The following is a 22,687-nucleotide window of genomic DNA, read 5'->3' on the forward strand; positions in this document are numbered from 1 at the left end:
TGTTTATTCTGTGTTCTGATAGATAAGGCATCTCCAACAAGTAGCTCGTGAGCTACCAGTAGCTCTCCAGCTACCTGTGAGTGGTTCTTTTCTGTGCAGCCCAGACCACTAAATTAGAAGCTTTTGCTTGGTTGAATTATTTGTTTACCAAAATTAACAAGCATTGGCATAGCCAATAGGTCTCACCTTTGGGACCTTATAAGTGTTTAGTTATCCAGCACAATATCCTTGGTGCAATAACATCAAGTGTTGCATGGCTAAACACTTATAAGGTACTAAAGGCGAGACCTATTGGCTATGCCAATGTCTGTTTGCTTTGCGGCGGGTACTGCAGCCAGCAGTACCTGCCGCAATGCAAAATATAGGCATTGTGACTGTCGTGGTGGCGATCGCTTCCTAATGCCTACAGCGGGACCGCCGGCAGCCTGTCGGGCGGTCCCAATCGCCGCCATCGTAAATCAAGCGTTACTAGTTAGTTAGGTCTCGCTTTGTATTTACATGATGCTACATGCAGCTTTGTTGTACCTTCATGAGATAAAGCCCAAGAGTACTAGGATAAGCTACTCCTACCTCACACTAGGCGCTTCCATTTGTGTTATGGTATAGCTGGCACGTGCACCATTGCCATGCGTGACACCTTCATCGAGAGCCGGTTTTCCAGCCACCAGCGCTTCGAAACAAGTATTTTATGGCATCTTTTTAGAAGAGGAAAAAACTCAAAAGTACCAGAATTCCAAGTGGTGAGGACTAAAAGCCAGGACTGGCGGAGGGTGTCACGCCTGACTTGCAGCCCTCGGGCTCTCTGCGGGACCCGCGGGATGCCTGGGTGAATTCTACGTGCTTAATAATCCAAGGAAGTGGCGCGGCAGGTCTGGCGAGTTCTGGGTGCCTGCCTGATTACCTGTGCCAGGTGCAAGGAGGTTCCCGGCCTCCCCTCCCTGCCCTTCCGCCAGCCACAAGAGCCTCACTCCCTCCCAAACTTTCAGAAGCCGCGGTTGGCAGCACCGCATGGTCCACCCGCGGAGGCTCTGACTTCTCGCCTGAAAGGTCGCCATGGCCAGCTCGCAGGTAGGTGGGGAGGCTTGGGGGTTCACCCTGCGAACAATACCGTGGATTCATCCCAGCTCGGGCATGTCTGTGCTGGGTGCCCGCGGCGTGTGTGTGTGCGCGCCTTGTTTTCCAGTTTCGCTGCGAGATGTTGGCACACGGGCGTTGCCTGGTAATTTAGGGACAGGTACAGGCGGTATGTATACAATTATTATGCTTATTCAAAAAAGAAAAAATGTATTATTATCCCGCGAAACAGCCATCATGCCTGTTTGTGTAAGATCAGGCCACGTTTTGAGAAAGTATGAGCACTCAGGAAACGAACTTAATAATTGCTTTTTAGAAAACTTACTGAAATAACTTTTTTTCATTGTGTTGTTTTAGTTTTTGTGTTTCATTCTTGCATCGTATTTTGTCAGCCAACACTGTAGAATAGGAAAAGAAGAGGACAGCGCTGATAAACTGGTGCTGAAGGGATGATAACTGTTAGAAAAGCCCTATTCATTTGAAGGATTGTTTACTTGTGGCAAGTGCTTAATTTGATCCGGTGGTTTCTGGTGCTCGGCACCAGCACTGGCACTTAATTGTCAATATCGGAGCTTGTAACAATCTGCCAAATGGTGTAAGTGAGAGATGAGCCCAGCAACAGTTGTTTATTCATTCAATATACATTTAAAAATTACTATTGATTGCCTCCTAAACCATTCTTATAGCTTTGGGGGCCTTGCATAGGCTGAATTGTCACTCTTGTAGGAGTGTGATGATTAGTAATTGTATTGGCGCTGCCATTGGCAGCACTGTCTGTCTGGGGCAGTGTGTGGTGCAAGCTGCAGTAGCCTCCCGATGAGGGCCCGGGTATTTTTATTTATTTACCAACTAAGCACTGATCTTGAGGTGTTGGGATTTATCTCTGAGGCGTTATCTTTGACACCCCAGTCTGTGTGGTTCCTCTGGAGAACGTTCTCGCTTTGCTGCAGTATTTTGGAATCAAGGGTGCTAGTGTTTTGAATCCTGAGTGGGCGTGGTCTCAATAAACGGAAAGTATACATTTTAAACCATTTGTAGAGCTCCCGAAATTCCCGATTTCATGCATGACTTGCTTATGTAGACCAGTTTTCTTTATTTGCATTCTGGTAGTTGTAGTCCTGACTCCTGGACTTCTAGTTGGATAAAGACAGAGGACTACAAGAGCCAGAATGCAAAGCGGAAAAAATTGTTGTTGTGATCCCCTCTACCACGAGCGCCACTAGTTCAGCAGCTGTGCCCTGCTGTGTTCCCTGGGCTGGTAGAGGCGCTTTAAAACTAGCGAGTGAACGAAACAAACTGGGAAAACGCTTCAATGTTACGGAATCGGGCTCAGCAACAGTAGTGGCTGCTTCGCCGCAAGTCATCCGACATTGTTCCTGTCTTAACTCGTCAGAATTATGTGTTCAGGATGATGCAGACAAGATAGGGTTGGATGCGGAGAATTAGTGAGACAGGAAAGACTAGAGGAGGGGAAACAAAGGGGTGGAAGGGAAGAAGGCGACGAGGACGAGTAGAGACGGCGGTAGAGAGAAAGAGTAGAAGGGGGAAGGGGAAGAGAAAGTCAACTGGCAGGAGAAAAGGGGAGAGAGATGGAGATAGGGAGGAGAGGGGAAAGACAAATAGAAAAAGAAACGCAAAAACCCATAAGTAGTGGGGTAGCTTTCATTGGTGCAGTAGGTGCAAAATCACGTGTGAACAAGGGTTCGAATGATCCAGTAACCTACATCTATGGCTGTCTTTTTATATCGAGCTGAATGTGAGCTTGCATTAGGGCCCAGGATCCTCTCTCTACACCACTGGTTTGTACTACAACTGTGCACAATCAGACACACTCTCAAGTGTCTTGATTTCATTTGTGTGTGTGTATATATATATATATATATATATATATATATATATATATATATATATATATATATATATATATATATATATATATATAATATAATATAATATAATATATGTTTGTATATATGTGTGTGTGGGTGTATGTGTGTATGTATATATATATGTGTGGGTGTATGTGTGTGTATATGTTTGTGTGTATATAATATGTGTATATATATATATATATATTCACAGCACACGTTCTCCAGTCTCACAAGAACGACGTCCAGGCCAGCTTAGTTTTCAAAAAACCGGTGTTTATTCACAGCCCACTCAACGTTTCGGGAACCACTTCCCTTGCTCACGAGTGATCGTGTCTGTTTACACCCAGTGTTTTATGGTTTGACATGTGATCAGAAACAAAATAAACATAATCAACAGACTCCCATTTCATTCGTTCTCTGGAGCTGCGAAGACAGACTTCTATACACAGTCAGTAGAACGTGGCACACTTTTCGAAATTCTCATTTAAATAAATGAAATAAGTTTATGCGTCCTTCAATTGTGAAAATAAAATAATTTACATAATTAAATACTTGCATTGGCGGTGTGTTTTGGCCATACTCATAATGCTCAGGTTTAAACGCTGTTTGGCCTCTGTTTCACCTCAACTGGTGATATGGTAGTATTTCATATCCTCACGTGATTCTCGGCCCCAGTGGGCAAAACAAAACATTGCAATTTTAAACTTTGCATAAATCATGCAGTGTCAATTCAGCATACTCCAAGTTGACTCACTCGTGGTAGTTCAAAACAGATCCTGCTGCTCACGTCGTGAATACTACTCTGATACAGCCCAAGTGGGCGTTTAAGTCACCAGTTCTCAGTAGCCAATCATTTACCACTTGACGCATTGTGTCACATTCTTTCCGTGCTGCATTAGTTGTCTCACACTCTCCCAAAATAAACGTTTTTAGGTACCTGTAAAATAAATAAATACAGTGATTAACTTAATCTAAGTTATCTTCCTACCAACCATTAAAAACAACAAAATACTTTGAAACAGCCAGACACATTACTACTTCGTCCAATGTACTTATCATTCACTGTCAGTTTTTATCCAAGGTGGACACTCAATGCCTCATCAGAATTATGCCCAACCGGTTGCATAGTATGGTACTTGATTATAAACCTGGACTCCAGTCTCCTCAGTTCCTGCAATCTATTCCCCCCTCTCTCCCTTGTAGGTATTTGATCTAACACTACAAACGATAGGAGGTTACAGTTGCCTTGGTGGTGCGTTGCAAAATGCCTTGCTACAGGGTACTGTTTGTCATGATTTTTTATTGCTCTGAGGTGCTGCAACACCCTATCCTTTGCAGGTTTGATAGTGCTCCCTACATACCATTTTTTGCAGGGACATTTCAGGGCATATACCACATATTCAGTGTGGCATGACACATGTTTGGTGATTCTGTATGGTTCACAATCATTGGACAGTTTAATTTCTTTGACACTGTGGCTGAATTTACATGCCTTGCACCGCCCACATACGAAAAATCCTTGGACTGGATTCTCGTTCCGTTTCTTGTGTGTTACTAGTGTTTGGCAGATTCTGTCTTTCAGAGATGCCGGTCTCCTGTATGTTATCTGCGCATGCTCTTGGATGCCTGCTTTAATATCCTTATCTGTCATGAGGGCACTCCAGTATTTGTTAATAGCTCCTCTGACCTGTTTGGCTTGGGGATTATAATCTGTAATAAACCTAACCCCCTCCTCCTTTGTGTTACTTACTTCTGTGGTAGCAGGATTCATGTTAACAGTCTGTACACTAACATCCCCCATGAGATGGGAGTTAAAGCCTGCAGACATTTCTTTAAAAGCAGGTCAGTCTCTTACCTCTTTCATACAGACATGCTATTAGACATGATCTATACCTGCTTAACCCAAAATTATTTTTTATTCAATGGCACCATATACCACCAGTTACTTGGGACTTCAATGGGCACTTGCTTTGCTCCTTCTTTTGCTGGAATCTACTTAGGTTGGTGGGAAGAACAAATTGTTAGACAGCTCAACCAATTTCGTACCGGAGTATGTACTTGGCTCCGGTACATAGACGATATTTTTATCGTTTGGAAAGGTACAGCAAAGGAGGCAGAAGAGTTTGTGGACGTTTTAAATGTAAATGACTACAATCTCTCCTTCACAAGCCACATAAATGAGGTATCTGTGGATTTTTTAGATCTAAGGGTCACTAAAGAGAATGACCGGCTGGTAACGACTCTATACCGGAAGGAGACGGCTGGAAACAGCCTTCTGCACGCACAGAGCGGCCACCCGAGAAATCTGATTAACTCTATCCCCTATGGCGAACTGTTGAGAGCAAAGAGGAACTGCTCCAAAGTAGAAGATTTTGAAAAAGAAAAAATCATTATGTGTGAAAGATTTAAAACCAGGGGGTACAGCAAAAAGTGCATTAGTGAAGCGGTGCGCAAGGCAATGGAGAAAAACATGAATCCTGCTACCACAGAAGTAAGTAACACAAAGGAGGAGGGGGTTAGGTTTATTACAGATTATAATCCCCAAGCCAAACAGGTCAGAGGAGCTATTAACAAATACTGGAGTGCCCTCATGACAGATAAGGATATTAAAGCAGGCATCCAAGAGCATGCGCAGATAACATACAGGAGACCGGCATCTCTGAAAGACAGAATCTGCCAAACACTAGTAACACACAAGAAACGGAACGAGAATCCAGTCCAAGGATTTTTCGTATGTGGGTGGTGCAAGGCATGTAAATTCAGCCACAGTGTCAAAGAAATTAAACTGTCCAATGATTGTGAACCATACAGAATCACCAAACATGTGTCATGCCACACTGAATATGTGGTATATGCCCTGAAATGTCCCTGCAAAAAATGGTATGTAGGGAGCACTATCAAACCTGCAAAGGATAGGGTGTTGCAGCACCTCAGAGCAATAAAAAATCATGACAAACAGTACCCTGTAGCAAGGCATTTTGCAACGCACCACCAAGGCAACTGTAACCTCCTATCGTTTGTAGTGTTAGATCAAATACCTACAAGGGAGAGAGGGGGAATAGATTGCAGGAACTGAGGAGACTGGAGTCCAGGTTTATAATCAAGTACCATACTATGCAACCGGTTGGGCATAATTCTGATGAGGCATTGAGTGTCCACCTTGGATAAAAACTGACAGTGAATGATAAGTACATTGGACGAAGTAGTAATGTGTCTGGCTGTTTCAAAGTATTTTGTTGTTTTTAATGGTTGGTAGGAAGATAACTTAGATTAAGTTAATCACTGTATTTATTTATTTTACAGGTACCTAAAAACGTTTATTTTGGGAGAGTGTGAGACAACTAATGCAGCACGGAAAGAATGTGACACAATGCGTCAAGTGGTAAATGATTGGCTACTGAGAACTGGTGACTTAAACGCCCACTTGGGCTGTATCAGAGTAGTATTCACGACGTGAGCAGCAGGATCTGTTTTGAACTACCACGAGTGAGTCAACTTGGAGTATGCTGAATTGACACTGCATGATTTATGCAAAGTTTAAAATTGCAATGTTTTGTTTTGCCCACTGGGGCCGAGAATCACGTGAGGATATGAAATACTACCATATCACCAGTTGAGGTGAAACAGAGGCCAAACAGCGTTTAAACCTGAGCATTATGAGTATGGCCAAAACACACCGCCAATGCAAGTATTTAATTATGTAAATTATTTTATTTTCACAATTGAAGGACGCATAAACTTATTTCATTTATTTAAATGAGAATTTCGAAAAGTGTGCCACGTTCTACTGACTGTGTATAGAAGTCTGTCTTCGCAGCTCCAGAGAACGAATTAAATGGGAGTCTGTTGATTATGTTTATTTTGTTTCTGATCACATGTCAAACCATAAAACACTGGGTGTAAACAGACACGATCACTCGTGAGCAAGGGAAGTGGTTCCCGAAACGTTGAGTGGGCTGTGAATAAACACCGGTTTTTTGAAAACTAAGCTGGCCTGGACGTCGTTCTTGTGAGACTGGAGAACGTGTGCTGTGAATTCGTAGGGAGTGGCGCTCCCGTCCTGGCCCGCCGCTGCAAGCGGCCACTTATGCTTCGCGCCAAACGTTGGAGTTGGATATATATATATATATATATATATATATATATATATATATATATATATATATATATATATATATATACAGGGCTCGAGTCAGGGTACCACACGGGTGGACGGCGTCCCCCCACTTATTTTACCGGGGGGACGCCATCCTCCCTGCCAAACAGCTGTCCTTCTCTCTTTGGCCTCTCTGGGACGTGGAGCTCGGCACCTTTCGTAACATCACTTCCTGTCGTGACGTCACTTCCGGTGACAGCGTCTCCCCAATTCTTTTTTTTTTTACGACTTGTGCCCTGTATATGTGTGTGTGTGTGTGTGCGTGTGTATTATGCGTTACAGAGAACGTCAAGGCCTTGTTTCTGTTTTAAAGTGTGGATTAAAGTTTCTCGGAGTATTTTAAATAGAAGATCGTGGCCTGTCTCTTGCCAAGGAGTTCACACCCTTGGAGGAACAGGTTGTAGCTCAGCTGGTTATCAGCTCCTCCGTCATAGACACCTTCCGCCTACACAATGTACTCACTCTGCTTACGTTTATATAATTAGGAGTAGTGCTTTAAATGGGCATGTACTGTCCGGTACTTAGAACCTGCACGTTATGCACTTCTATATTTCCATTTATAGCACAGTAAATAGAAACCTTTAATAGGAAAACACGCCTCTGAAGGTGGCAACGGCTTTTCTGTGTTGTATACAATTCTTTCAAGCCGCCGTTGCTGAAGCACTAGCAACCTTCCTTGCTGATTTTTTAAAACAAATAACTATAATAAAACAAAACTTGAAGCTTCTTTTATTCTCAGTAACTGTTGTATCAAAAGACCATGGACACTATAGCATCGATTAGATAGCCTGAGTGGATGGACATATGTGAAAAAATCTTTACTAAACATCTTCAAAGAGTCTTAAGGAATTGATTGAGACTGCAAGTATACTATTAAACCTCCAAATGGATGGGTGCTAATTACCCAATTATTTGTTGAAACATACTCATTTCAAAAGAAAATCTTCCTATATGTGGCTTAAATTGAACTTAAAACAGCCTTCAATTCACTCAACAGAAACATTTTATGGAACAAAATGATGGGATTAGGAGGCCATCTACCTGTGCTACATCTAATAATTGAGCTACACTAGGATTTTTGGTCTCAGATACAGATGGGGAAAATAGTGCCTTGTCATATAAAATTCTGACCTCCTTCGGGTTAAGGCAGGGATGTATCTTAGCACCGTTATTATTTTTAGTCTACCGTTCTGATGTTGTAGAAGATGTTTTCTGCTTCCCACCTAAACTACACCACAAAACCATACATTGTGTTTTTATGCAGATGACACACATCTTTGAGTTGATGCTGATTGGTATGCAGCATTCAGCAAACAAAGTTGGGGGAATAATTTTTATAAACTATCATTCACAAGACATGGACATAAAATCCTTTATGGTTCCTTTAATCGCTCCATCTGTTACTTGGATAATTGTTAATGGGTTAGGTTAGTCAACAGAGCCTTGGGGGAGATTGGATGCCAAGATGGGTTAAAAGTCTATCCAAGTTTTAAAAGAGGCTTATGAACTGAATATAGTTAATCTCTTATTACATAGGCTCAAGGTCGTGCGTAAGAAGGTCTTAAGTCGATTTTATTCCTTAGACATGTCTATATGGAAATGGTTGCTAAGACTTGCACAAGGTACATTGGGATTCACACTTAGATTAGAATTAGGAATGATATTTATCATTTTTAAACATTACAAAAGAAACCTAGCATATTGCAAACATATTACATCTGGAGAGAGAGCTCTATTTGGCACACTATAATACAATATCAAAGGTAATACTGACAGACTCTAGTATGAAAACACCCAAATGTCAATCTATATATAGATCTCATTGAAGAAAGCAATAAGGCATGTAAAAAACAAGTAAGGGCATAGCTAAACGAGAACATTGTAAAGGTCCCCAATGTGCCTGCTCTGGTAAAATTAAATATGAGCATATAAAAGTGATCATTGAGTCCCCCCTCCAACAGAACAGCCCAATGTGGTGGGCATATATTCACAAGCAGTAAGGAGATAAATACGTTTAAACCAGCTTCCAATCCTGGAGGTTAGGGTTCTGTGGAGCAAAAAGGGGACTCAAGAATTATTGTACCAGTTACGTCATACCACTCCCCAAACCTTGATTAATGCATTATTATTTCCTGACGCGCTGGATGAGTATGATAATAATTTGTTAATACTGATATATATATTTTAAAAAAAGCAAATCTGCAGAGCACAAGATTGGTAAAATACGACATACAATGTAAGGATTTTCAATTTATTTTTAATCTTAACAGGCTGTGTTTTTTTACAGTTTGTGAGAATAAGGTGAAAGATTGTAATTTAGTTTTTTGAAATGATACTTTAGATACCTTGTGCAGAATTTTTTTTACATAAAAAAATGGAAAGATGATTGCATATAGAGTATTGCCTGGATCGTCTAAAAAAACAAACGTAAACACAGTGGATGTCGTTCGTGGAGGATAAACTGACCGTCCATCGGATTCAGGCCTCGAAGCCAATTTCTAGACTTTGTCTTGGTGACAGGTGCAAATGGGTTATTACTCAAGGACAGAAGGAGTAGTTGGGTTGTTTCACATTCTGGGTGTTAACAAATGAGTAATAGTAGCTTTATTTAGTTTCACGATGCAGATAGCCTTCTATTATCGGATTTTCAAGAGGCACTTTTCTAGGGCAATTTAATGAATATCTTGTTACTAATGCATATTGTCATAGCAGATATAGAGAAAGGAGTGTTCACCACTTGTCCTCAGGGGGTTGCCGAGTAAGAGCAACACAGGAGACTGTTGAGGGATTTTACACGCCTCAAGACAAATTACACAATAATGGTGGAAAGAGAATCCACCTCTTATAATATTCCACTCTCTAGAGGGAGGCATAACTGGGTCATGTTCGGTGTTCAGGGATGTACTAAAGTTTAGAAGCACAACACAAATAAAATCGAACACCATTTTGGAAAAATAGAGTAAAATGTAATAAATTATTTGAGCCAAAAATGACAAACATACAATTAGTAAAACTGAGATATACAATTTCACAGGTTTTGTGAAGATCAAGCGATATGAAGCAAAAAGCGCCAAACTCCGTTATCTGGTCGCAGTAGACTGGGTCCATGTCACAAGTTCAGCCTGACTGTGAGGAAACGTGGACCTGAAACAGGACTGTGTTCAGTCAGCTGAGAAAGTACCTTGTGGGCCTGGGTTTGGAGATATGAAGTCCCTGCATTGCACGGAGCTGAGATGCAAGGTCTGTCATCGAGATGCATTGCATAGTGGTGGTTGATGAGCTGTCAACGAGGAGATGCATTGTGCAGCGATATGTCAAGGAGCCATTTACAAAGAGATATAATGTGAGGTACTGTGTCGTCGAGGAAGCCGCCAGGGTTAGCAAGGACTTGTGCTGAGATGCTTCGAAGTGCGAGCTGCGTCACACTAGATTGGAGTTGATGGTGAGCAGTGCCATGCTGCATTAATGTGTTGTCGTCGAGTAAGTCTGTTATTCCCCTGTGGCATAGAACAGGGGGGCAGCCAATTGACCCTTGGAGATTTACTGGAGTACCACAACCACACAGACAGGCTGGATTCAACAGAGCAGTTCACTGCAGCAGAAGTGTCCTGGTGCAGCACTAGTATGCCTTGGGCAGCAAAGCAATCGCTGGACAGCAAGCAGGGCTGACTACACAGCTGGGCAATCCTTCTTCCTGACAGAGTCTACAAGTGCAGAACTGATTGGACGTTTTGGGTCCGAAAGTCCATTATTTATAGCATGTGCCTACTTTGAAATGGGAGAAGCTTCTAGCCCCCCTTACCGAGATGTCTGGAATTTCCTTCCTCCCTCCCCCGACCCCTGCTTGTTTGGGTGCACAAAAGACTAGCTTGAAACCCTTTGTGAGTGTGCTGAGGCAGAGTCTTTGTGAAGTGCAACTGTGCTAGGTAACAACTTCTACCCCTTGTCAAGTCAGAGATGGCCCATCCCACCAACACCTATTCCCCCATTGTTTCAGTGTCTGGGAGCAATACACAAAGACCAACTGCCAGCTACACCTAGTTATGTGACCCAGGATATAAGCTGCAGGCGCCAAATGGTTTGGACAAGAAAATGCTAACTTTCTAAATGTGGTATTTTCAAAATTGTAACTTAAAATCCGACATTACCATTAAAGAAGCTTTTAAATTAAAAATCTTTAGACACCAAACGCAACATTCCTACATGCTCCCAATTGAAAGTTATCACTTATTCAATGTACCAAGGCAATCCAATGTTATCCAATGTGAAAGGCAGACCTTGCAGGAGTGAAAAACAAATGTAAGAGTTTTTCACTGCCAACACACGTAAAAGTTAAAAGTAAATTTCCAACTTTTTAAGTTCACTGTATCCTTTCCTATGGGCTGTTTAGGATCGACGCTGCGAGTGGGTTATATGTAATAAAAATAAAGGTTTAGGCCTGCCAAAAGCTTTATCTTGCCAGGTCGAAATGGCAGTTTAAAACTGCTCTCACAGGCAGCACTGGCAGGCCTGAGACACGTTTAAAAGGCTATTTAAGTAGGTGGCACAATGAGTGATGCCGGCCCACTAATAGCACTTAATTTTCAGGTCCTGGGTACATATAGTAAAACTTTACTAAGGACTTACAAGTAAATTAAATGTGAAAATCGAGTGTAAGCCACTTTGACCATCTTTAGAAAAGCAAGCACTTTGGCACTGGTTAGCAGTGGTATAGTGTGCAGAGTCCTAAAAGTCCACAAAAACGGGTTCAGAAAACTGAAGGGTGAAGGAAAAAAGTTCAGGGATGATCCTGCATAGAAGGCCAAGTCTAACAGCAGGCCTTGCTTCGTTCTTCAGTAAGGACAGTATGTGAACTGGAGTGGGTAGAGAAGAATGTTCATAAACTGAGCTTGGAATTAAGACTTTTTTTCTTGAGAATCTTGGATATGGTGACTAGGTGTTTTGGTTCCAGTGCTGCTAGTTGAACGTAGAATAGTTTCAGTAGCCTACTTCGATATCCATGTGCCAAGAGATCTGACTCAGTCTACCATGAGGCCTCGTCATTGTATACCGCATGGATAATGATGGTGGTATCTCTCAGGAAGCCATCTTGCTGAAGACAGCACATGCTTGTTAGAAGAACATCTATTATGCTCACTGATAAACCCTCTGTTGTACTGTGTCACAGAAATTACACTTCTCCTCAGTTTAAGCCATATGAGGTTTTGAAGACTCTAGTTCACAGCTGGCAGTGCTACACACTTGTGTTTACCCTTCTTTGTTTCCTTGGTTCCTACTTGTATAATATTGAAGATCACCACACTCCTGACCAGTCCACCAGTCTACTCAAAATCACTTCATTTCTGATCAGTCCACTTGTTTCAAGATCCCCGAGCTATCCCAACGTTATGGCACGGGAAGGCAGGGGGATATGACCCAATGACTTCTATCCTTAGAACTGTTTTCCACTAAAGACATTCCCACTTCTTCCCACAGGTGGCACTCTAGGTGATGGGCCTTTGGTTACTGATGATGGCCCTATTGATTCCAATGTCTAGCTTTAATTTTCCATTCCATTCTAAACCACTCCACTCTAGTCTATGCCACTCCCCTCTATGCCTCTCCCCTCTATGCCACTCCCCTCTATGCCACTCCCCTCTATGCCACTCCCCTCTATGCCACTCCCCTCTATGCCACTCTACTCTATGCCACTCTACTCTATGCCACTCTACTCCTCTACTTTATACCACTCTATTCTTTGCCCCTCCCCTCTGTGCCACTCCACTCTGTGCCACTCATTGCTGCGCCACCCCAATCTGTGCTGTGTCGTAGAGTGTCATGGCAGAGAGTCCAATATTATGAACAGCCACAAAGACAGTGATCAGGAATGAGACAAAAGGGTGGTTTTACCTAAAAGACCAATTTCACTCTGAACAGCAGACTGCAGCCCACTTCACCTCCACCTTCTAACAAATGGCAATGTCACAGGAAAGACCTATTCGAATTTCTATAGCAGCCTTATTTCATTTGTTCTCACTTCACTGTCTAGGTCTCCTCCAGTAGCGACTCCTGGTGGGAGTGCTGCCGGGCGGTGACGTGGGGCAGGGGAGAGGCAGGATGGGGGGTAGTAAACACCGGAATACGGATGAATGCAGGTAAATAAACAACTAAATAAATAAAACACATTTTGGTGCACGCGCTGCATCGCGAGCGCAACAAAATTTGCTTTATTGATTTAGTTGTCTACTTACCTGCATTCATCCTTATTCCAGCGTTTACAACCCCCCCATCCCACGTCACCGCCCGGCAGCAGTCCCGCCAGGAGCCACTACTGGTCTCCTCCCTCCTGCATCCTAACACAATTCACTGTCTGGGAAAACAACATTACCCCCAACTTGTCCACAGCAACAGGCCTGGGACGCTCAAATGGAACCCACAGGCTTTCGTCCCTGTGCTTCGCATATGCCTACAATGCTTATACTACAATAACTACATATACAAACAAACACAACTATGTCTTATTGTAATCCTGCAATTGGCTCATACCTTGTTTAATAGACCATAACCACTCCTCTTTAAAACCATATCCCTGTAATCTAACATTACCTAATCACTGCCAGCTAATCTATCTCACCTACCACTCGCTGAAGCCACTTGGCCCCCACTAATGCTCCCACCTATCTGGTATTACTATATCAAAATTAAATGGTGTAACTGCATGAAATATTTTCTTGAGAGCGCATGACTAACTGCAATAACCACCAAATACCTCTAGATTAGCCACAGACTTTGGGTTACGGAGTTATGTTCTACTCGCCATGAAGCGCTGCAATGCCTCGTTAGTGGTAGTAAGCGCAATATAAATCCAATTACTATTTGTTGACCTTTTGGGTCAAGACTGATTTGCATATGGCTGGGTCCAAACTGGGGTAGCTTGGTTAGCAAAAAAACAATGAATTAAACCCAAATCTTTGTGAATGGGGGCGAATGGTTGCATTGTTCAGCATTTCATCCATCATATGTTCCTTTTGCTTTTGTTGCCCTAAGTGGGAAGGGTATGCCCAGAAGTGGGTCCCGTGCTCACTGCACCACTGGTTTCAAGCTAGCCTGGCTAATGAGGGGTGATGCCCCGAAACCAGTCCCAGGATGCTTGTTTCTGGTCCAAGGAGGACCTGGCTTGGCTGTTTGGTCTGGACTGTTCCCATGAGAAGCAGGGTCAAGGCTAATTTGCACATGGCTGGGTCCAAACTCGGGTGGCATGGTGAGCAAAAGAATGAGAGATTAAACCCAGATCTTTCTGACGGGGGTGAATGTTTTCATTGTTCAGCATTCCGTCCATCATATGTTCCTTTTTGCTTTTCTTTCCAGCACTTGAAATTTTAATTTTCCTTCCTCTGTGTGAATGCCTCATATGTTCTGATGTTTTTGATGTTATTGCAGTGTATGTGAAGTAGGTATGGACATGTGGCCTTATTTTCTATTTGTATGTTTATTTCATGTCTTCACTGTATGTTCTTAAATTCATTACCTTTGTTTTAATTTTCTTAGAATTCCGGTATACAAAAATTGAACTTTTTGTATATATTTTACAAATCATTGTCTGGAATACTTCCCTGTGTTTCAGACTAATTATTTTAATTTGCATACCAACCGTCAAATAATTTCATACAAATACCATTGTCTGTTTTGTGTTTTGGTTGTCTCTACCTATTTGTTGTACTTTCGGGGTTAGCTTCCTCCATTATATTGGAATTTGTTGTTATGGCCTGTGAGGGTTGAGTGTGTCTCTTCTGTTTTAGCTCCTAGTGATTTGCTGTCTGAGCATGTCCGTTTGCCAGCTCTCTTAATAAGAGATAGAAACCATGTCTAGAGATTGAACAATGACATTAATAAAGAGGAAACGCACAGTTAGAAATATTCTACCCTGGGGGCGTGGCTAGCAGCCAACGAGAATGGCCGCTGCCTAACGAAGCACCCGTTCCCTGTATTCCTATCCTGCCCTCTCCTAAGCCATCCACGGCTACAAATACACTAAAAGTGCTTGGACTCCTTACCTGACTCCCCCCCCCCCCCGAGAAGATTGGCCAACCCTATGGTGTGTGTGAAGTGTTGGACCCCTTCTTCCTGAAGCTCTGGCCGGAGAGGTGATGGAGGCTCCCTGAGGAAGAGTGGGGGAGGTGCTAATTACTTATTGAATCCAGTAGCGGCCCGGCAGAGCCCCGTGCACAGAAGTGAGGCTGGTGACGCCCGGGGGAGATCGGGCGGCGCTGCCTTGTCTGTGGCCGCCCGACCTGCGAAGCAGTAGTACGTGTTGGCGAGACGCGGTGGGGGCCGGAGACCCCGGACCAGCGACCTGGGTGCTGCCGCAAGTAGAACAGCCTGCGCTGATCTTTGAGGCGTGAGGGTGAGCGAGCCCGGCCGGATGTGAATGACGGGCGCTGCCGGGTATTGAGGTCGGGCCCAGAGGCTCGGCCGGCACACTTCACTGCCTGGGAGAAGTGAACGGAGGTAGATGCGGAGGCCGGAAGATTGAAGTAGGCGGAGCTATTCCACAAATCAAGGCCCCGGCTTTGAGGCCTACCGCGAATCCTGCAACTGGTGAGGTGCTGGGGGCGAGAGAGCAGCAGGCGGGGCGGCGACTTAAACGCTGGGTATGAGGCGCCAAGAAATAAAAAGCGCACATGGGAGATGGTCCAGCAGGAGCTGCTGGCGCTGATTGTTAGTGCTAATGGACATGTCTGCTGGCCTTAAGCTACAGCGCGACAGGGCCTGCATAAACACATGTGGGTCCTGAGTCTCCTGCAGTCCGAGATATAACAGTTTAAAGTCTGGTGCCCACTTGAATGCCCGAATAGCTGGATGTGAGCAGGCCTGGTAGTACCATGGGGATCGGGCTCTCCACTGCAGGGTAAAGACTGAAGGCAGAGGAGGAGGTTATGAGTTAAGACTGTCCCACCATCGAGCATTCACACTGAAGTAACCCCTGTAAGATGCACAGTCTCCCAAAGGCCTAAGGCACAGTTTTCACTGGTCCACCTATTGAGAGCGGACTGGGGCCTGTGGTGTCCGGCGATGTGATATATAGTCCCGGCTTGGAGTGTGTACCTGGTGGGACAGCTGGGCCCAAAGGCTGTGACTGACCGGGACGGGGGCAAATATAAGGAGGTGCCTGGGGAGTGGATCCAGGAGGTGGCACTTGCTGGCAGCGGTAAGACGGGAGCGCAAAGGCGAAGCCTAAATTAGGCGGTGAGCGCAGCTGCAACCTGCCGGGGGGACCTTGTGCTAGTGGCAGAGCCTGACCTACAGAGCCAGAGACAGGGGCAGGAGCAGATGAGAGACGGTTCAGAGGAGTTGTAGTGTTGCCTAGACATTCCTCTTACCAGGTTGCAGATACCCCAGGAGTTGGTCTGTCACCTTGTCTGAAGTGCTAACAGTTTACCCGCACATATGGCATCGGGCGGGAAGGGTCCCAAGGCTAACACTCAAAAACAACCTGCCAAGTTTGCCTGGTCTAAGGCAGGAGACAAAGGGTATCTGGTGCAGATGGAGAAAGACCGTTGCCCCCAAGCAGGGATCGGAGCCAACCTTGCATGATGTTATGGCGGCTATTAATGGGGTGCGTACCTCGCTGGATTCGGTGACGGTTGAGGTCTCCCTTATTACGGCGGATTTCCGGAAGATAGATGAAAAAGTCAAGGAGCTTAAGATAGTTACAAGCGTTCTACAAACGGATACCTTGGAACTACAAATACAGATGCTCGAATTGCAAAAGAAGCAGGAGTGGATGTCGCAACAGTTGGATGATTATGAAGGCCGGGCTCGCCGTAATAATATTCGCATCCTAGGAGTTCTGGAGAGAGCAGAGGGCCTGGCGGCGGACCTATTTGTGGAAGATCTCATTACCAAGCACCTCAGGCCTAAGACTCTGTCCAGCTATTTTTCCATTGAAAGGCCCACAGAGTGCCGGGTGGGAGGCCGAAGCCGGGAGCACCGCCAAGGCCCCTCATAGAGTGTGTAACTATCGAGACAGGGACATAATCCTTCAGACATCAAGATCTAGTCCCCCGCTGAATATAGACAACTACGAGGTTGCCTTCTTCCCAGACTTTACGGCTAAGGTCCAGGCCCAAACAACGCAGCTTTCAGGTGGTCAAGAAGGAACTGCGCAAACATGAGGTTAAATATGCGATGCTCTTCCCTGCAAAGATATGAGTGGAATCAGATGGCAAATCATGGTGCTTTGAGTTACCAGACGCAGTTTGGGACTGGATGGAAGGCTGGAACATGGTTGGGGGAAATAGAAGAGATCATTCTGGTAGATCTGGAAACCCAAGAGGTAACCGCACAGAGACAGCGACTAACAGCACAGCGGAGGAGGACTCTCGGACGAAGGAGCAGGAGTGACGACACCTAGAGAAGGTGGTGCAGTGTTGGGACCTTGTTGAGAGTGCAAGTATGGGGGGAGGGGGGAAGGGGGATGAGGGGTGAAATACTCATTGGCGTGAGAAAGTTTAGAGTTGATCCAGTATACACACCGAGACTAATGGGACAAATAGATGTGATTTGATTCAGACTAGCACGATGGGAATCGTGGATGGCTAATATTCAAGACGATTGTGATGTGTACAGAGGGGGATGGGAGTTCAATAACCCCGTGCATCTTCAGCATTTCAGGGGGGGTGAGTGGCACTCTGCCATGTTCGGGTGTGGGTAGTTTTAAATCCACGGGCAGGGGGGCAAGAAGGGGGGGTAGGGAACAGGGGGAGGAGTAGAGAAGGGAGTTCCAATGTTTCTTGCTTTATTGGTGCACAATGTGGTTTTGATCAGGTATTGCGAAATGGGGCCTTACGTAAGCAACAGCAATTTAGGATGAGTGCGGTACTGCAGAATTTTTCTCACTTCAAATTGATCTGTAGGTTGGAAACTGAGGTTGCAGGTGACTATGGAGGGGATGGAGACCGGGTGCTTTCTGTATTGACTTGGAATGTGAATGGATTGGGGGATAAGATCAAGAGGGGGATAGTGCAACAGTACTTGAAGAGTCAGGCACCTGATGTGGTTCTCCTGCAAGAAACCCACTTGGTGGGACAGAAGACTAAGGCCCTCACCAGATGGGGATACAAACTTCTGGTACACGCAGACTACACCACAGATTCGCGTGGGACGGCAATCCTGGTAAAAAAGAGTACACCCCTTAAAGTTCATAAGACGTGGGCCGATCCAAGAGGCAGGTTCGCAGGAGTTGAGGCCCAATAGGATGGTAGAGATATAAATATACTGTTGGTTTACCTACCACCTGCTCTGGGTAAAACAGTGTTAGAAGACCTGAGTTGTAAGCTGACGGGACTCAGGGAAGGCACTCTAGTCTTGGGGGGGGGATTACAATATGACTCTTGATGGATGGATCGGTGCCCGCCGAGGCCTAAAGCAAAATCTGATGGGCAAATGGCTGAATTCATGAGGGCATTGGGGCTGGCGGATATAGGCCGGGTGCTTCAACCAACAGGGAACTTATACACATAATTCTCAAACGTGCACTGTAGTTTGTCGCAAATTGATTACTTTCTTAAGCACACGTCCGCCATAGGGAATTTTGCCCAGTCTCGAGTCCTGCCGGGAGGCATATCGGACCACTCCCCAGTCTGGGTAGACTACACACACTGGGAACGCCAGATGCGTACCACCATATTAATCAACCCATGCCTCTTACATATCCCAGACATAAGGGAGGAACTCCGCACGCAGTCAGAGAACTATTTTACTGAAAATTTGGGCTCAGTTGTGTCCACGCACTCAATTTGGGAAGCATATAAGGTAGTCTTGAAAGGCCAAGCTCTATCCTTAAAGATGGGTAATATTGCCAAGAAGCGTGAACTTCTTGTTCAGGTGGAGGAAGACCTCTTACTGGCAGAGTGGGAACATGTATGTGATCCCTCACCAGACACTAGTCACAGGCTTTTGCTGAGGCAGGATGAATATCGGAAAAAAAACAGAGAACACATGCTGGCCAAATATCGACATAGCCAACACAGGATATATGAGCTGGGAGATAGAGCAGGCAGGACATTGGTGTGGCTGGAAAGGTGAGAACAGGGTTCGAGATGGATGCACAAACTGAAAACGCCAGAGGGGGACACCGTGACACACCCACAGGAAATTGCAGATGCTTTCACTGCCCACCTAGAGAGGGTATATTCCCCGTCTACCCATTACACAGCTGAAGATTCGAGACAGCTCCTCCAGGATAGTGACGTACCAGCCCTCTCAGATGAGGAGAGAGAGCCCTTTGATGGGGACCCCTCACATGACGAAATCAGCAAGGCCATAGGGCAGATTAAATCTGGGAAAGCAATGGGGCCCAATGGTATCCTGATTGAGTTTCTGAAAGCTACTGCCTCTCTAACTGTGCCACACCTGAAGGCCATGTATTTGGAAAGTCTGGAGAAAGGCAGGCTTCCAGTAGACCAATGGTTGGCTACCATAGTAGTGATCCATAAGCCAGGCAAGCCACCAGATAGTTGTAGTTCTTATAGACCTATTTTGTGATAAATGTAGAAGCGAAGGTTTTGGCTAAGGTTCTGGCGAACAGGTTAGCGACGGTTATTACATCATTGGTTCACCCGGACCAGTCTGGGTTTATTCCAGGGAGGAATACGGCCCTCAATATCCGGCGTTTGCATAACGTGCTTGCTCAGAGGGAATATATCGAGGAAGACGCTGCAGTGCTGTCTCTGGACGCTTCAATGGCCATCGATTCTATAGAGTGGCCCTACTTGTTTGAGGTCCCGGAGAGGGCGAGACTGGGTCCTAAGTAAATAGCTTGGGTGAAGCTGCTATATACAGACGTTTTGGGGCAGGTGAGGGTCAATGGATACACATCCCAGACATTTGGACTACGCAGAGGCACCAGGCAGGGATGCCCGCTGTCCCCGCTTCTGTTCTCCCTTTTGCTAGAGGCCCTCGCGGCCTGGGTACGCTGAGATGTGATGGTGCGGGGAATGCGTTGGGCGACTGATGTGGAGGATCGTATATCTCTATATGCCGACGACGTACTGCTGTATTTAGGATCCCCATACAAGTCCATTAGTGTGGTACTTGATATCTTCGCGAATTTCGGGAAATATTCCGGGTATGCGAATAACTGGCACAAGTCCGTCCTGTTTATGCTGCATGGTCCGGTTTCCCAGCTTCCGGCTGGGTATACCATAGCGGTAGCTTAAGACTGCTTCCGATATTTGGGGATTTTCGTTACTGCGGATCAGGCTTGTTTCTATAGCTCTAATTTGGCCCCTCCATTGGCTTGTCTGCGTGCGGATGTGAAGTATTGGAGATCCCTCCCTCTCTCGCTGGTAGGGCGTGCTGCACTCTTTAAGATGTTGGCTGTCCCGCGCTTTCTTTACATTCTTCAAAACTGCCCGCACAGAGTCCCTTATTCATATTTCAAGGCAGTAGAAGGAGAACTTTGAATGCTGCTGTGGGATGGAAAGGCCCCTCGAGTGGCGTTAAAGAAACTCACAAAGGGGTGGTACGACGGGGGCATAGCTTTACCCAACTTTCAGCTTTACTAATGGGCGGTGAACCACTGGATATACTACCCCCCGATAACCCAGCGTATGCTCTAGACTGGTATCAAACTGACCGCTCCGGGTATTTGGGCGCCCCTATAATACTAATAGGACAAACAAGCAGAAATTCTTTGGACCCACCAAACATACGCAAGACGTTTGTCGCATAGTGCATTCCCATCTGGGCTGGGCAGGCGTCCTTTCCAAGATGGCGCGGTTGTGATACACGCAGAAATTGGGAATGCTGTGCTATCAGCCTTGGTTTGAAAAGTGGGACCTTATAGGGATCTCGGTGGTGAACGATCTAGTTCGGCAGGGAACTGTATTGACATTTGGGGAGCTTCAGAGCTGTTACCACTTGGCCCAGGGTGAACTGTACAGATATTTGCAAATTAGACATGCACTCCAGACGGCTTTCCCATCCTTTATGGACATACCTGATTCATCTCCATTGGAAGACTGGTTGTTAGATGGGCCCTTAAGTTCCAAGGCGATATCCCTCACATATAAAAAGCTATGTAATAACTTACTGAACACCTTTCCACAACTCGGGGAGCGGTGGCAGGACAATCTGGGCCAAATAAGTGATGACGTCTGGCTGGCAGGCGGCTCTTATGTCTCCTCGAGAAGCGGCCATCATGCTTAAGTTTTTGCTCATACAGCTTAGGATACTTCATTGATCATATATGACAGGTAAGACCCTGGCTAAAATTGGTTCTAGACCTGACGACCTATGTCTGAGGGGATGTGGATAGCACTCCACTTTCTATCATATTCTGTGGAGCTGCCAGAAAATACGTACACTCTGGGAGGGAGCCTCAGATCATATGCAGACAGCCCTGAGCAAAGAGGTAGTGTTGACACCACAATTGGGACTGATGAATATATGGGAGGCGACTGATCTCACTGAAACTGAACAACACTTCACAACACTGGGATACACATTGGTTATGCGGGAACTGGCGAGGGGGTGGGGGAAATCCAGTGTGCCGCATACTACAATGTGGGCGAAGGTAATGGACAGGTGCATGCTGGCGGAGACTGAGGTGTTTGTGGCCAGGGGAGGCCCCAGGAAGTGGGATCGGAAGTGGTCAAAGTGGAACAAATATCATGGTGAGCCTTGTATATCCCCTGTAGTAAAATTGGAGATGCAGAGAAATGTTGAGAACAATGTTGCTTTGTAATGATTCATTTGATTACTGCTTACCCGGAAACCTTACGGCTTGATTTGGAAAGTGTTGTATGCTGATATGTGTAAGGCTGTAAGAATACCAATAAACAAAAAAACAAAAAAACAAAAGCAGACTGAAAGCAGAACTGCAAGGACTTGCTGCTACACATTTATCGTGAAGCTTCTTCCTGGAATCCACACAAAAACTGAATTGCTGCTGCCAGCACTATGAAGATTGTTTACTGCTCTTCTTTCAGCATCTGCCTGTGAAAATACCCTCCTTATGTGGGGGCTAAAACCATCATAGTAAAAGCCATTATCATTCTGGAGTGAACCACTCCTCTCATTGCGAAATAAAAATGTGTGTGAGGTTTTTGTCCCCCCCCAAAAAAAATAATAATAAGATATTCTACCCATTATCGGAGAAAATGTCAATCTAAAAGGAATGCAAAACTGCAGTTGTAGTCAAACCTTCACTCTGCAGGTGTATATCAAAGCTGTGGTCGAGATGAGTTTATATTGTCTAACTATAGCATAGGTTGCAAAGTAAAGCCATTCATTCTTCCTCTCCTAATAGCATTGTGCCTAAAGTGATGGTTCATATATGGATAAGAAGAAGTTTAAGTAAGCCTGCTACATCTATTGTCCACTAATGATGCCGGTTGTCGCGGTGACTATACCCATCCTAACTAACCATGTGATCCTGTGCTGGGATGCGTTACAGCATTTCCTCCTGCAATTCAAGACACCACTCAAGCCATGATACTGAAGGAGTAGCGTGCCTTCAGCCAACAGCATAATTACCAATGCTGGGGAGTAGTCTCCCTTGCTAAGGAAGGTGTTTAAACCTGAAACATTGTCCTGGAACCTA

The 22,687-nt window shown here is 45.0% G+C and overlaps 1 protein-coding gene across 1 annotated transcript in view; it reads left to right on the forward strand.

Moving 5' to 3' along the window:
• Positions 1-919: 919 nt before the first annotated feature.
• The window catches only part of TMPRSS13 (transmembrane serine protease 13), a 222,355-nt gene continuing 200,587 nt past the window's right edge, over positions 920-22,687 (forward strand). Inside the window, exon 1 of the mRNA XM_078682266.1 lies at positions 920-1,068. Coding sequence (XP_078538392.1) covers positions 1,054-1,068 — 15 coding nt within the window. The 5' untranslated portion in view covers positions 920-1,053. The remainder of the gene's footprint in view (positions 1,069-22,687) is intronic.

Source organism: Lissotriton helveticus, chromosome 3_1, assembly GCF_964261635.1.
Source record: "Lissotriton helveticus chromosome 3_1, aLisHel1.1, whole genome shotgun sequence".
Classification (NCBI taxonomy): Eukaryota; Metazoa; Chordata; class Amphibia; order Caudata; family Salamandridae; genus Lissotriton; species Lissotriton helveticus.